This window comes from Electrophorus electricus, chromosome 20 (genome assembly GCF_013358815.1).
Source record: "Electrophorus electricus isolate fEleEle1 chromosome 20, fEleEle1.pri, whole genome shotgun sequence".
Taxonomy (NCBI): domain Eukaryota; kingdom Metazoa; phylum Chordata; class Actinopteri; order Gymnotiformes; family Gymnotidae; genus Electrophorus; species Electrophorus electricus.
In genome coordinates this window covers 2,056,556-2,072,500 of record NC_049554.1, presented here as the reverse complement: position 1 = coordinate 2,072,500, position 15,945 = coordinate 2,056,556, and the positions used below count along the sequence as shown (strand labels likewise).

At 46.5% G+C, this 15,945-nt stretch overlaps 1 protein-coding gene across 2 annotated transcripts in view; it reads left to right on the top strand.

The window, feature by feature from the left end:
- rassf5 (Ras association domain family member 5) overlaps positions 1–15,703 on the top strand; it is a 39,648-nt gene extending 23,945 nt beyond the window's left edge. The window contains exons 1-5 of one of the 2 annotated variants that reach the window (XM_027012907.2): positions 2,557–3,430; positions 12,673–12,777; positions 12,894–13,176; positions 13,447–13,562; positions 13,998–15,703. In XM_027012907.2, the coding sequence (XP_026868708.2) occupies positions 3,308–3,430; positions 12,673–12,777; positions 12,894–13,176; positions 13,447–13,562; positions 13,998–14,150 (780 nt within the window). In that variant the 5' untranslated portion in view covers positions 2,557–3,307 and the 3' untranslated portion in view covers positions 14,151–15,703. Of the gene's footprint in view, positions 1–2,556; positions 3,431–12,672; positions 12,778–12,893; positions 13,177–13,446; positions 13,563–13,997 lie in introns of those variants that run through there. The other variant, XM_027012906.2, reaches the window with a different exon arrangement.
- The last annotated feature ends 242 nt before the right edge of the window (positions 15,704–15,945 follow it).

Genomic DNA, 15,945 nt, shown 5'->3' with positions numbered 1-15,945 from the left:
AAACAGTGATGATCTCTCACCTCCCTGTGTATCTCGTTCAGTTTCCTGGAATGAGTCTGCAGATCAGCCTTGCTTTTCACACACTGTAGTGTTGCCTGTGGATACAGCCCTGTTGCCAGAGTGCTCTGCAATCTGCTCACGACATGCCACAGAATGAGAGAGAGAGAGGGAGAGGGATTTATGGCAAAGGGAGCACTTTGTTCTCTGACCTACACTGCACTTAATACTCTTGGTGATTTTTTGACAGGAGCACAGATAAAACAGTATCCTACAGATGCACGGACACACACGCACGCATTAAAACAGGAAAAGCATCTACCCAGATGGTGCTCCATCAGCTTTAAGGGGTCCTGGAACACAGGGTCGGAGGTTACACCCTCCTGAAGCGTGGCCCCTGAGGTGGTGTGAATATCATCGACTTGTAAATAAGGTGTCCGTTTGGTTTCACGAGCTGATCTGAGGACTCGCTTTACAGGTGCAGGCCGAGGCAGGAAATTGGAGCCTCTGTGCATTATTAAAGACGGCAAGTGGGACGATGTGGGGAAGGGGTGAGGAGTAAGCTGTCATGGCCACTGATGAGGGGTATCGCACACGGATCGCATAGAAGCCCCCAACGCGCCATTTAACACCAGTGTGTAAGAGGAGATGCGTCTCTCCACATGTCCAAACCAGGGGGCTTCTAGCAGACTTTCTGCTTGACTTTAACCGTGTCACCGGAGACGACACCGAGCGTTACTGCAGCAAAGTGTGGTACATCTTTGTACCAGACTGATTAGTCCTCTCTTCAGCACCTCTGCCTACCACTTCACACCTCCTCGAGTGTCCGGCTCCTTTTGACACAGTTCGAGTCCGTGCAGTGTAGAGCCGGACTAAAATCCCGCTCCCCTGTAGTACTGCTCTCTCTGGCCCACGTTCTCACACCTGTGATGCGCTCCTCTAGCGGGAACCGACGCTCCTGCTTTGTCTTGGCCCGGTCTTCCACAGCATCGATCTCCTTTATTATCCCAGCGTCCTTGCAAAGATCCCCCCTGCTAGCCGTGAGGGCCGTGATCAGGCTCTAGTGGGGTAGAACTCAGATATATCGATGCCAGCCTAGGGGGCGTGGAGGTAGAGGCGGGGGTGACCCTCCCCTTCGCAGCAGTCAATAGCCAAAGCCCCCGGAGAGCAATCTTCATCTCCTTCATCTTCCCCTGTTGTCCATCGCATCGATTATGATCATGTGACCAAAAGCCTGGGCTAGGAATGTTTGGAAATCTTGCTCTCGGGATGCGAAGAGCATCTACTCTCTGCTGCATCGACTGAAAATGGGAGACAAGCAGCCTGTCACCACCGCTCAATGTGAACTGAAAGAAGTCCTGACAGAAGAAATCAAACTAGGTTTTCAGTTTCCCCACATTTAAAGAGGTCATTTCTTTTTTGGGGGGAATGGTGGGTGCTTGGAGTGTGGGTCTTTCCATTATGAGATATATATATATATATATAGTATCCCTGTTTCTGAAGACAGTCCTGCACAAAGGAAAGGTGGAGATGTATCAGTAAGTTCAGATGCTTCACCCGTGTCTTTATCTCTGTACTGCACTGAGGAAAAACGGATAAGAGGTTTTCTAAAAACTGCAAGTGGGCAATAGAACCAAACTGCTGTTCAGAGACCTTTGTTCTCTCATCATCTTGTACTCAGCTGGTCTCGACTACTCAAGGTCAGGGTTAAAGGTTAGGACCAGGCGTGGCTGGGGGGGGGCTACGGAAGTTCAAAGGTCATGCTAATCTCTGACCTCCAGATGTGTACTTGCTCATGCAGCAGTCAGGTTTACTTGTGTGTGTGTGTGTGTGTGTGTGTGTGTCTGTGTGTGTGTGTGTGTGTGTGTGTGTGTATAAGTGTGTGTGTGTGTGTGTGTGTGTGTGTGTGCATACACTAAGCATGCATGTGTGCATTATTGTTAGGCACACTCCCATTATACGACTGAAAAGCAGAAGGATGCATTATTAAAAGAACATGTAACATTATATTGCAGGTTACAAAGGCCATTAAATTCTACCTTGGGCTTTCCGAGGCTCTTCACAATGGAGAGATCTCAACATAAGCAGCTATCAAAGCTTCTCTAGCCAAACAGGCTGTACTAATGGCTTCAGCTCTATTTATCCACATTTGCAATTCACTTTGCTTAGCAGGTGTTATGTAAAGCAAGATCTATAGGCCTGCATGCCGACTGAATGGGGTGGATCTCTGTGTACACTCAGGTGGATCTGTCGGCCTGTCTCTGTCTTTCTCTCTCACACTTTGTTTCTCTTCAGCTTTAAGAGGAAGTGGCCACGGTTGAGCAGTTTTGTGCAGGAAGAGATACAGGAAGGAGGAGGTGACGGGAGGTAGCAGACCCAACCACATTTGGTGGAGAGAGAGAGAGAGGGAGGGGGAGAGAGAGAGAGAGGGAGAGAGAGAGAGAGAGAGAGAGAGAGAGAGAGAGAGAGAGAGAGAGAGAGAGAGGGGGGGAGGGGGGGGAGAGAGAGGGAGAGAGAGAGAGAGAGAGAGAGAGGGAGGGGGAGAGAGAACGAGAGCAAGGGAGGGGAGAGAGAGAGAGAGCAATCGAGAAGGAGGGAGGCGATGTGTGTATTGGAGTCGAGCAAGCGAGCGTGTGGGAGGGAGGTGTAATCCATCAGCTCTGCTCTGCTCTCCCTCCGTCTGCGTGAAGCCGGTTGATCTCCAGCGTTCTCTGCAGCTGCCTCTGCCTCCCTCTGAGCATATGCCTTTTTCGCCACTGCCACCGCACGCGCCACAGTCCACTGCACGTGCTTGAGGGCTTTAACCGGACCCCGCGGCCGATGGACTGCCACTCGCGCGTGACGGCACGCCAGCGTGAGCCATCCGCTATCGCCTTCCTCTTCTCGCTTGTTTCGACTGACTGTCAAGCGCAGAGCTGAGTGGCGGCGGTCTCATGGTGCGGAGCACCAAGCTGTCATCGTTTCCGCCGCTCGTTGTCTTTTCTGCCGCCCAGATCCTCGCATTTGCAACCTGCCGGCAAACAGGAGCCAGCCGTACGAAATCTCTTTAGCCGCACGCCCTCCTGTGCCCCCCACTACCACCACGCAGCGCAGCCGAACGCGGAAGCACACCGATAACTTGCCACTTCCGCTCTCCGAGATCCACGCTTGATCCTCCAAAGGCAGCTGGGAGCGCTGGCCCTTGGCCTTCACCCGTGGTCTCCTGCCCTACGCTGTCTCCGTTGCCTGGAGCCTGGAATGGTGCTGGGGGTCCCTGAAGGCCCCTCACCAGACGGACGCTGAGTCGCCCAAACTGGATCCGGCCCCGCAAATGACCGGTAGCAATAGCATGAGCAGTGGCTACTGCAGCCTGGATGAGGAGAGCGAGGATTTCACATTCTTCACCGCCAAAACCTCCTTCTTCCGGCAGACACACGGAAAGCACAGAGCCGAGGTAATGTGGGGGAGGGGGAACAGACAAGCAAACAGTGAATGTTGACAACGGGAACAGAGACAGGACACCCAGCACTGAAAAATGAGAAGTGCTGTTTGTCAGATGTGGGGTGTGTGTGTGTGTGTGTGTCTGTGAGTGTGTGTGCGTGTGAATGTGTGTGTGTGTGAGTGTGTGTGTGTGTGGGGTGTGTGTGTGCGTGTGTGTGTGCGTGTGAGCGTGCGTGTGTGTGTGTGTGTAGTACGGAAATTAGGTTATGAACTTATTTCTTGGAGTTTCTCAACTATTTCCCAACTCTCAAGGGGGGATGGCGATTACTAGATAATCAGCACTGGCTTACATCCTCATTTTAAGATGCTGCATTTTGCCGTATAGTGTATTGTTTTTTGGTCAATATTCTCTTCTGAGATGCAAAAAGCTCTCAAAGGTCTTATGCTCACACATGGAGTAACACTGAAACACCAAATTTGGAACATGTGTCTGTTTTGATGATGGAAATCTTATTAGTGGAATGTTTAATTTGGGAGAAAAGGCCTCACACACATGAGCAGTGAGCGGAAACCTCTGAGGGAAGGCCAGAGGTTTCGCCATTATTTTTTTGTTTCTTGTCAGTTGAAGTAGGCTAATTGCCATAGCAACATTGTTTCAGTTTCTTCATGTTTATCTAAACTGCCTAAGCATACCATACAGCCAGCCTGTCCTAAAGTTACTATACGGTGTACTTCAAATGCTGTTTAAGCCTCGTTTGGATTTTTTGTTCATGAAATGGAGAATTCAAATATTGATAATGTTAAGGAGCCTTATAAAGCTGTCTAATATGGTTCTGTGGTGTTATAAAGTGGAAGATGGCCCCATGGTTTTGGCAAGGGGTCGATAACAGACTACACCAGCCTTTTTTTGGCCTGATGATGACTTTTGCCATCCGAGTGTTACACTACTTGTATCCCCGTCCCTCAGTATAGCCTGAGTGTTATGTATGTAGGTTTCATTTAAGTCCAGAGCAGCTGCCTGGGATGGAGAGGTCTCGCCCTCACCGCGTGGAGGCCGCGCTCTTCCAGCAACCTTGGGCTGCATTCTGCATGGCAATAATATTCAGTTCATATTCAGACTTTTATTTTGCTTGAAAGACTAGACTTTGGTTACTCATTTGATTGTGTAGCTACTTTTTTCCTGTTTGCATTATTTAATTAATATCAGTGGCAAAAAAAAACTTAAATAGTGGATGCATTGCTGATTATTCAGAGAATGATAAAAATAGCGATTTGGTTAACTCTTATTGTTATTAGTATAATACCAATATCAGACAATCATTAGCCATTTTTTGCAAGTCCACTCCTTTGAACATGCCAGGTCTACCTAGGCGTCTGCAGTGTCAGGTTTGGACAGACACTACATTTGGACTATAAATGATTCATCTTCTCACTCCCATTCTCCGTTCAAGAATGGTGTGGGTTGCCTAGTTTAGAACACCAGAACTGGACCCGTGTTCTCAGCTGTAGTTTTGTTATCGTTAGATGATTGTTTGTAGGTTGATTCAAGGTGCTCACATGACTGTATCTAGTGGGAACCCTGGGCTTTGATTTTTTTAATTTGCCAAAACAGGAATATTGCAAACTAAACTAGAATTGGTTTTCTAGTGATATCGTAGTGCTGGTCGCATGGAAAGAACTACACCTACTATTTACAGTTTGTGTGATGGTTGTAGAGCCAGTAATGTAACTTGTGAGTCCTTCTAAGAATCACTTTTTCTTCCACGAACAGTCTGTGTCTTACATTCACTGCTGAGTCTTCAGGGCAGGGAGGAGCTAATTGCCGATCAACACTGATAGGTGATGTAACTATTTGGGCTTACAACCAGATGGTCTCAAGCGACATTTTGGATGAAGAACAGGTGTCACATTAAAGCTCTTATGAGATCTATCTAAAGGCAAAAAGATCGGATGCAGATATTTTAAACAAATGTGCTTTCAGTACGGTTGTGCGGTTGCTATCTTTTTGGAGTTGTGTTCAGTAGAAGATAGTGAAACCTAGTCATGCCTATGTCATGGAATGACAGGTGCACTGTACTCCTAAGCTTGAACACACACTGCACAAACTGCTCACAAGTGCACAAACATAATTATCTTCCTCGTGCAATACACGCCACACTTCAGATCTTGAAGCTAGTTCCTATCCAAATATCAAACAGTCTTCTACAAATAAAAAAGCTCCGGCACCTGGAGAGTTGTTCTCAGCTTCTTCACCCCTTGATGAGCATGTCAAAACAACCAGACACTAAGATTTGAATGGTGAGGCTATGTAAATATAAAGGAGCACTGCACACTGCACTTTGCTCTCCAGAACTGCACGCAGGGACTTCGCTCCACTGCCTCTCTGGAAACCGGAGTGTGTGTGGCACCATCTCGGCAGTACAGAGGTGTGTGTGGGGTGGCACAGGAAAGTAGGGCTAACAGCCACACCTCACAGGCGGCAGAGTGCTGCTTGTTTTGTACACATGCTAAGCTCTGAAAATGATTCATAAAAATCCCTTTTCGCCTCCCTTGCCATCTGTAGAGCAGACAGGGACTGGGTCGCTTTGTTGCAGTGGTAAATGGATCAATAAACAATCTGCGTTTTAACACCAAAACCTTTTGCAAGAGACATTGTAAAGGCAACGTCATAAGAAGTAGTGTGCGTGTGTGTGTACCACCAGTATGTGGTACAGCTCTTTGCTTTAAAGGCTGCCACATATTGACTTTGTGTATGCCAGCACAAAGACAACGGAGCTTTACATGTGCATAGAGCTGTGACATCTGTGAGACTGTGGAGAGAGATTTTTTTTACCACTCAACACTTGACCCACTAACGACTGTGGGTGTGGGTGTGTGGGAGGGAGGGAGGGAGGGGGTAGTCATTCTAAATAGGAGAGCGAGAGAGAGAGACGGGGAGGGAGACGACGGCTTGGGTGTAATGCAGAGAGATATGCTACTTCGTGGGCGGCTCATTCCACACGTACTTAATCACACTGAAGCATTTTATTCAATCTCTTTGCTTCTTCATTTCTTTCCCCTCAGCATCTTGGGTATGAAAACCGGATCGAAACAGGAAGTGAGCCATGGTTTCCCAGCATCCAGCCTAAGATAGATGGGCGACTGACCTCACTGACTGGTCACACCCCACGCCCAGCGTCAAAGCCTCCACATTACTGTACATTAGCACCATCTAACAGGTCCTTAAGGTTTCTGGAAGCTTCTTACAGCTCGGTCCTGCAACCGTACCCATTGTGCTGTATATGGCAAAGTGTAATACACGTGTAGCACCGTGATACTGACTTTGGATAATCGGAATATTGTTCCATAGACTCTATGATGTAAGGGCGCATGCTTTGACGTATGTTCACACTGACCTAAATCCCATTACCGAATTGACCATATGTTCATGTCAGGCCTGCCAACGCCACTGCAGATCTGACATTATGCAGACTTTTATTCCGAACCCTTCCTTGTCTGGTCCAGATGACTTAAGGGCTCTTAGGCATCACCTGAAGATCTGATACGTGTGCAATATGGAGTTAGTGCAGTTGATTTACCTTAAAGCTAATCTCACCAGGGTAGGAATCTCAGGAGCAGACAGTATGAACATTACAGGATACCACAGTCACATACATCATACAAAAAACCCTACTTCCAAATATTTGTGATGTCATATTTTGTTTTTATATATTGCACTGATTAATGCACCAAAATATGGATGTGAGATTCAGTTCATACCGCACATCTAGAACGGTTCATACTGCACATCTAGATCAGGTCATACCGCACATCTAGAACGGTTCATACTGCACATCTAGATCAGGTCATACACCACATCTAGATAAGTTCATACAGCGCATCTAGATCAGTTCATACAGAGCTTCTAGATCAGTTCATATAGAGCATCTAGATCAGTTCATACAGAGCATCTAGATCAGTTCATACAGCACATCTAGATCGGTTCATACAGAGCATCTAGATCAGTTCATAGAGCATCTAGATCAGTTCATACAGCACATATAGATCGGTTCATACAGGGCATCTAGATCAGTTCAGTACAGCGCGTCTTAGATCGGTTCATACAGAGCATCTAGATCAGTTCATAGAGCATCTAGATCAGTTCATACACCACATCTAGATCGGTTCATACAGGGCATCTAGATCAGTTCATACAGCGCGTCTAGATCAGTTCATACAGCACATCTAGATCAGTTCATACAGCACATCTAGATCAGTTCATACAGCACATCTAGATCGGTTTCATACAGGGCATCTAGATCAGTTCATACAGCGCGTCTAGATCAGTTCATACAGCACATCTAGATCGGTTCATACAGAGCGTCTAGATCAGTTCATACAGCACATCTAGATCGGTTCATACAGAGCGTCTAGATCAGTTCATACAGCACATCTAGATCAGTTCATACAGCACATCTAGATCAGTTCATACAGGGCATCTAGATCAGTTCATACAGCACATCTAGATCGGTTCATACAGAGCGTCTAGATCAGTTCATACAGCACATCTAGATCGGTTCATACAGGGCATCTAGATCAGTTCATACAGCACATCTAGATCAGTTCATACAGGCTGACCGAGCCTGCGCCACCCACCGCCTTGGCTTCAGTCGCGAAGCCGAAGCAGGTTTGAGCGACCTCAACGTGGACCGCATGCTACCGCCGAGGGTGTTGCATTACCTAATCAGCCTGAGAGGCCTCGGGCCTGCTGACGACAGTGAGATGCCCCCATGTGATGGCGTAGGGCGGCCCCTCCTGGGGCGGGGCTCCCCGTGAGCTGATCTTCGGCCCAATCGCCAGGCAGGGAGCTGCCCGCTCCCAGACATCAGCAGTGACTTGTAGACCCAAGCCTGCTTTAGAACTGAGCAGGGTGGTAGTCTTTGATGCGAGTCTGATATTGATCTGAGTCTGCTCACGACGCCACAGCAAACATTTCTGATCGGGGGTGTAGTCATTAAATGGCCTTGAGTGTCCTCAGGGTCACTTCACGCATATTTGGTTTTGTGTGGTTGTGTTTCTTTTATTTACATTAATTCTTTTTTGTTTTTTTGTTTTGTTTTTTCGTTAGCACAGGGCGATGAGCTCTTTAGCCGAAACAGGATAGGTTAGACAGGTTAGTCTCCTGGAGGTGTCTTCTTGGTGCAAATTAGAGAGATCTAATTTGCTTTGTCATGATAACTGTTCAAAGTTGAGCAATGTAGTTAAACATACATTTAATACAAAATTAATTCAATTTTCAAGACGTCCTTGAAGCATTCGTAAGCACTTTGAATTGTTGCTGTGTCTAAAAATGCTAAACAAACCTGTCTTGCCTTGCCTAGATCTAAAAGACTAACATTTTAAAAACTTTCCTAAAAACTTTACACTGTTGGCCTGGTGCCAGTCAACAGGTTTTTACAGTTTAGAAGGAAATCTTTCACCTACTACATGGAGCCAGATTTCACACACAGGAAATCGTGGTTGTGTTTCATGTCTGCAGAGAGAAGAGATGTGTGAGAGTGCAAGACACAGACTCAATCAGCTGGGTGGACGGAGCGTTCTAGGACTGTTTAAGAATGAGCGTCGTCACCTTCCTTTGGGAAAGATGGGAGATGAGATACTGTTAAGATTTATATAAAGAACAACTGTGATGCAGTATTGAATGTTAGGACACATCACTGAGCTCAGTGTGTGTGTACATGTGTGCGCGTGCGTGTCTGTCTGTGTGTATGTGTGTGTAATGTGTGTGCAAAGTGTGTAATGTGGGTTATCTCCCATTGCCAAATATTGTAAGTAGGTGAGAAATGTATAAAGCAAGGAAACACACAGAGCTATTCCTGGTCATGGGTGCGTTCTCTTCTGTCGCATGGACTCCCATTGGCTGACGTAGCCACACGCTTGCTGAAACGCTTGAATCATCTTCTTCAGCATATGGAGATATTTATAGGAATTAAATTTAAAGACCTCTTTTGTAGCTGGGAGATTTGCAGAATTAAAGATGAGGCAGCAAAGCCTATTCACACACATTTTCATGCTCAGGATATAACACAGATCGCATGCGTGCATGCGTGTATATGCACGGGCATGCACAAGTGTACGTGTTTATGTATAAACCGCGCGGCCATTCTTTAATCTGTCATGCTTCCAGCAGTAACAATACTTCAAGAAACATTGTCTTTCCAATCTTAAAAAAGAAATGTGGGAAAAAAAACAAAACAAAACAGTGGGAAACTGATCCCAGGTCAGATTTGGCCAGCTTTGGTGCTGGAGACCTACTGCCAAACACCAGGCTGTAATAGCCTGCCTGCTGCAGCTCAGGCGTGGTACAGTACGGCTGGCGCTCGGCTTTCCTGATGTAAGCTCGGCCACTTCTCCGCCTGCCTTTCTCCTCACCACTTATTCTCTCAGTACTTTATGCCAGAATTTAGCCACTTAAAAGGCCAAGACGACGGAGCCACCCAGTTCTGGCTCACCCACCCCATTGTTCTAACTGCCGGCACTTTCTCAGCTCGTGCGGGCTACAGGAAGGGCGGGAGGGTGGGTATATTTAGCTCCTCACAAATCCAGGAATTCCCGAGAGAATTGTTGGAATGTGTGAATGAGACGGTGGCTGGGGGAGAAAGGAAGAGGATTCCGAACAAATCCAAACTCTGCGGGTCTTTGATCCATCAGGGATAACGAGGACATCGCAGGTTCAGTTCGCCTTCTCCCATTGGGTCGAGAAGGGGAGACTGGGATATTGTTAACGTTGATGTGTGCCATGTAGCTTGGGCTGAAAGGGTGATTTTGCGAGACAAATTCTATATGCCTGCGGCTCCACAGATCACTGACTAGAATGCACCAGGAGTTTACAGCCAGACAGCACACTTGCAGGCTTTGGATCTGCAGATGTAGAATTGAGATTCTCATGCTGCTTAGATATGTTAGCGTGACATTTCGGCATTGCGCAGTGTTGACAGAACATCAGTGCTGCAAGAGCATCAAGCACTGCACATTTCCTGTGTATGTCTTCGGTCTGCCATCGGTCTGGTCGCAAAAACCATCACTGCACGTCAACTGTGCACATCCGGGTTCAGCACGCTGTTGGCCTGCTAAACTTAGTTTTCCCCTCTGCACTCTCTCTTGCTGTCTCTCTCTTTCAATCTCTGCGTGGCTCACGCGGATGTGCGTGCGCGTGTGCATACGCATGCTTCTATCTGCTCAATGAGACGAAATGCACTGCATTGATGCCCAGAGGATCTCCATGAATGAATGATCCTGCTTCTGTCGTCCTTATTCTTTTGCTCGTCCGACGGAAAAAGGAAACACACCTTGCGTACAGTACTGCATAGCCAGCAGCTAAAAATACCCCGGCCAACATCTGTGTTGCTCTGGGTTTTTTATCTAACATCACTGATCTTCAGAACCCACTCAGAACACCCCCGCAGATGGTTCAGCTCTGCAAGTGGAATTTTTAAACATCTAAACAGCCTGCCATATTTTCCATCCAGCAGTGTTGTACGTGCACAGAGAAAGTACGCGGAGATGGAGGGTTATGTGATGTTCCTTTTGAAACGTGAGGGTAATCCAAGACTAGAGACAGTGATGGTGCAAAGATGAGAGAGCAATAGAGAGCGTGAGATCGCAGGCTAAAGCCCATTTTCTGATAGCAGGATTGAAAAAAACGAGAAGGGTAATGGTGTGTCTTCCTGTCGGAGTGAAATCCTGTCACTGCAGAACGGGAGAACACTGTGTTGCTGAGTGAGCACTACATCTTCAAGTCCCTCATGTGTTCTTATATATATGTTTAAGTCTACCTTCAGGGGTTTAAGTACACACTCCACAAGTGTGCACACAAGTGTGTCCTGCTCATTCACGTTTGACCACACATGAATATCGAATGGAGAGTGTCACTTCATCATGAACATTGTTTCAGGCACGCAAACAGAACTGTGGGCATCACTGTTTCTCAGGCCACTCTTGCATTTTTGAACATATGCGTGCAGAAATTCCTGAATACAGACCTTTGAATCTACACACGCACACACAAACCCATGCACACACATGGGCCCCTGTCGTTGGATCAATAGAACCAGCTTATGAGCTCCTGTTTGATCAGTCAGTGAAACCGCCACCTGTGCCACTTTTCTGTTTAGCAGGTCTTTTTTAGCTGTTTTTCTTTTCTCCAACACTAAGAGCAATACACCCCCAACCCCACCCTCCCCAGCATATTAAAACTAATGCTGCCTCAGCATCGAAGGACAGAAACCCTGTTATAGATATTTGTTGAGTGCAGATAATAATAGCTGTTTAAAGGTCCCATACGGGGTTTCTGCGCATGACTCCATCATTGCGCCCGTGACTCTCAGTGATGTTACAACACCCCTGCAGGGAAAGCCATCTCCAGTGTTCGATTGTAAAAGTGGACATAATGGCCAAAGCTATTATTACACTGCAGAGAACCATGGTCATCTTGGCCATCAACTTGGCCATCGAACTGCTCTCTACTGTCACAGTCTCTATCTACTTCATTGTCAGCTTGTGCTGGGGAGACATTCTAAGATCTGACAGACAGTGGACTCCAAAAACACTTAATCTTAATTACTGGTCATGTGCTATGTTGTCAGTACACAGCAAAATCCCCGGTGCTGAATTAATACCGCCAGTGTTTACGGAAGTCAAGTTGGACATAAATGGATACAGTAAGAGTTGACTCAACACTTGTAGTTCTCCTGTGCATGAGTAGCAAAAGAAAGATCGGGAAGTTAACAAGGAATTAACAAGCATTCTCAGAACAGAGGATGAGTTAGGACACTCAGGTGCACACCAGACTAGACAAAGTACTTCCGTGAAACTCGGGGCACTGTCTGCAGGGACGACTTTCTTTATTTGCATGCTCTTGTGAGTGGAATCACACCTGATCTGCACAGTGATCCAAGCAAGAAAGTCACAGGATTTGTGTGGCCCGGATTCAAGTTTCTGTCCGGTTCACATCCCAGTAAGCAGCGTCACCATGCTAGTACATAGATCTTCATCCTTATACCTGAGTAAGCAAAGGATGAGGTCAATTTTTCGGAGAAGACAAAGAAGAAACGTTGACAGGAGACTAGACTTAAAATGGAAGTCTCTTGTGGGCAGCATTAGCGAGAAAAGGAGACATTTATTTATACGAGAAGCATTAGGCGCTTTTCGGTAAGACGTCGGATCTTTGGAATGCGTCGTTAAACGGTGGGATTTGGGGTCTTTCCTTTCTTTCAGAACGCCACTAAGGAAGATGAGGATGAGAAGTCCCTCACAGAGGAAGAGATCCAGGCCAAGATAGAGGAGTACAACTCCAGAGTGTCCGAAAATGGAATGAAATTAGTGAGTACCTTCTTTCACCTGACGGCATGTGATGAAATCCACAACCTCAGAACACAGGTAACAGGTGTTCACAGATGACTTTCTCCGTCATCCGCACCCTCTCTGCTCTATTTCAGGCGAAAAACGGAAATTACACTGGTTTTATTAGGGTCCACCTGAAGCTCCGGCGTCCCGTGTCCTTGCTGCCACCCGACGGGAAGAACCCGGGGTTCAGCGCAGCGGCTGACGAGCGGGACAGCCGCACGTCCTTCTACATGCCCAATGAGTCTGTCAAGCAGCTCCACGTGAGCAGTAGCACCACGGTCACCGAGGTGATCCAGGGCCTGCTTAAAAAGTACTTGATGGAGGACAACCCTAGCAAGTTCTCCCTGTACCAGCAAACGCACCGCGACGGCCAGGGTGTGTGTGAGGGTTTTTGTTTGTGTGTGTGTGTGTGTGCGTGTGTGTGTGCATGTGCGCAAGGGGACGTGTGTGTGTAAGTGGGTGTTCTGAGCGTGGATGAAGGTGTGTGTCCCTCGCTAAGTGGGAGTAGAAAATAACGCGTCTTTAGCATCACCAACAGAGTGGAAATAAAGCATGGGAACATTTTAAAAAGTGCATGATATGCCATTATCTTAGCCTGCTAAAAATATTTCTCACTGTAATGTAGGTGTTTTCTGCTCATCTCAGATCTCTTACAGAAACTTTCCGGTTCTGAGTACCCACTTGTCCTGCGGCTACTGGCAGGTCCTGACCCGGAGAACCTCACATTTGTGCTGAGGGAAAACGAGACTGGAGACGTGGAGGTTGGTTTTTCAGCATCACACCATCACCTGCAGACTGACATCATACACAGAGTACGTTAGCGACACATGATTGTCTGCAGACTGAAGCCATACGCTGTTAGCGCTGCACATTATGTAATTTGGTCAGCAGTCTAACAACCCTGTACAAAACTCTGACTGGTTTAACAAACATAATAAACACCTAAAAAATTGCAGTCTAGGTTTTAACCATTTCACAGGAGTTGTTATTACTGTCACTATTATATTTTTAACATTTAAAAAGGTATTCCATCATAATTGCCATTCTAAATTGTTGTTTTGTTGTTGTATTTTTCCTCGAGAGCTTTAAGGTGCTTTAAAGTTTCTTTAGTTTTTAATTTTTAAGATCTTAACATATTAGTTAAAACCTTTGTTTAAAAGCTCTAATGAATCTCTCTCTGTCTCACTCTCTCTCAGTGGCATGCATTCTCTGTGCCTGAGCTGCAGAACTTTCTAGCCATCCTAGAGAAAGAGGAGAGGGAGCGTTTGAATGTGGTGAGGCAGCGCTATGTGAACTACAGGAAGAAGCTCCTAGAGGCTCTTCAGGAGGTCCAGAACAAGCCTGACTAGGATGGGGCCATACCCTGTCCCTCAGCCCACCTGGCCCAGCACGAGGCCCCCACAGACTCCTGGAAACTTCTCGAAGAACTCCCCAAACCCTCCAGTCAGGACTCCACAAATGCCCTCAGCATGCCTCTACAACACGACCTGTGCCCTACAGAGATAGGACCGGGCACGGGTGCGTGGTGAGGGTGGGGTGTTACCAGAACATGGGAGCATGGGGGCATGAAGGATCAAAACAAGTGGGTCTCTCAGGAGACAAGTGGCACACTGGCAGAGGGTCTGAGACAGGGTTTCTGACTCACGCGGTTTGTATCTTGGAAAAAAAGATGCGTGTGTTTGCTTGTTTGTTTGTTCGAATGATTTGAAGTCTTGAGTCTGTCAATTTTTTCTTTTTATTGCTGCTGCTGCTACTGCAAGTGTGACTTTCTCATCGGGATTCAGCACTAGCATCCCTGCCGTCTGGGTTCAGAGCGAGAGGGGGGAGGGGTAGTGGGTGCGACTACAGGAGGAGAAATACAATTTACAAGGTTATAAGAGTCTGTGATCCTAGAGGTGAAGAAGACTGATGTAAAAGCTTAAAGCTCCAGGTCAAACACAAGTCACATGGCCATTAGGCTAACTGTAAAAAAAAAAAATCAACACGCTTTTTTTTTTTCACTCACTCCTGAGAACATCTTGGCTAATACCGTTGTATACAATGTGCTGAATTCACTCCCTAAACTTCTCACCCTCAAGAAATCAACGTCATTCGGTAGAAACTTCCTCGGTTACATTTGCGTGTCACCCAAATCAGCAGCTCCTCTTCAGCCAGCGGTGCCCTCCAACAAACAGATATTGTGTACCATCCATTGTCCATGCATGTGTGCATTTAAAAAGCATGACCTGAAGCAGACGTCTCGAACTGCAGCCTACAGAAATGTGAAATGAAGTGTTCATGACTGTTATAGAGAGATTGGTCTGTGGGACTTGTCAGAGGAAGTGAGCTTCTCACCTGCTGTGGTGTAGCATGAAGGCATATGAAAGCACCAACCTTAGCATGCAGGTGGCACATGAAACCTCTCTTCCCTCAACCTGAAGTTGAACGCCGCAAGAGAGCGTGCAGTTCCATAGGTCTGAGGCCAGAAGGATCAAGACATACCTGGAGTCCGACTCGTAGAAGACTGCCTTCTTTTGGACTGGCTTGACATTTAGCACCCAGTAACATATTTAAAGTAGAAAAACAGCGCACTGAACATTAGCGTCTGATCTAACGTCTGCGGTCCCACTGTGAGAGAATTGGCAAATGGGCAAATGGAGGCTATGGACTGTGATTTCATAAGATGAAAAAAACACCATAAATGATATTACACCAAAGCTAATTGAGACATATAGCCCTTGTATTTTTAAATTTTCTCTTAAATAGTGGGGGATATGTCTGAAAATGTAAATTGCTTGTTGTTGAGTCTTCTATCATCCATGCACCAACACACACCACTAAGTTAGATGCTAGGATGAATAAGAATCATGTGTTGAGTGCCATTTGTGTTTTTTCCCTCTATTCTTCTGTTTTGGAAAAAAAAAAAGTTTTAACAATCCATGTCGCTTTAATGTGTGTATGCTTCTTAAGTTCTGTGTGTGCAGCACATGAACTGTGTGTGTGAGAGTGATTTCATACAGTCTGCAACACTGAAATATTGTCACATTGTTGGGTGCACAGAATGGCAGCGGCTAAGTTGTGAAGTTGTGAAATGTGCAATGTGGTAATGGCGATCTGCAGGCTTTGGCTTGTTTTTCCCACCTTCAGGCATAATAGTAACTGGAG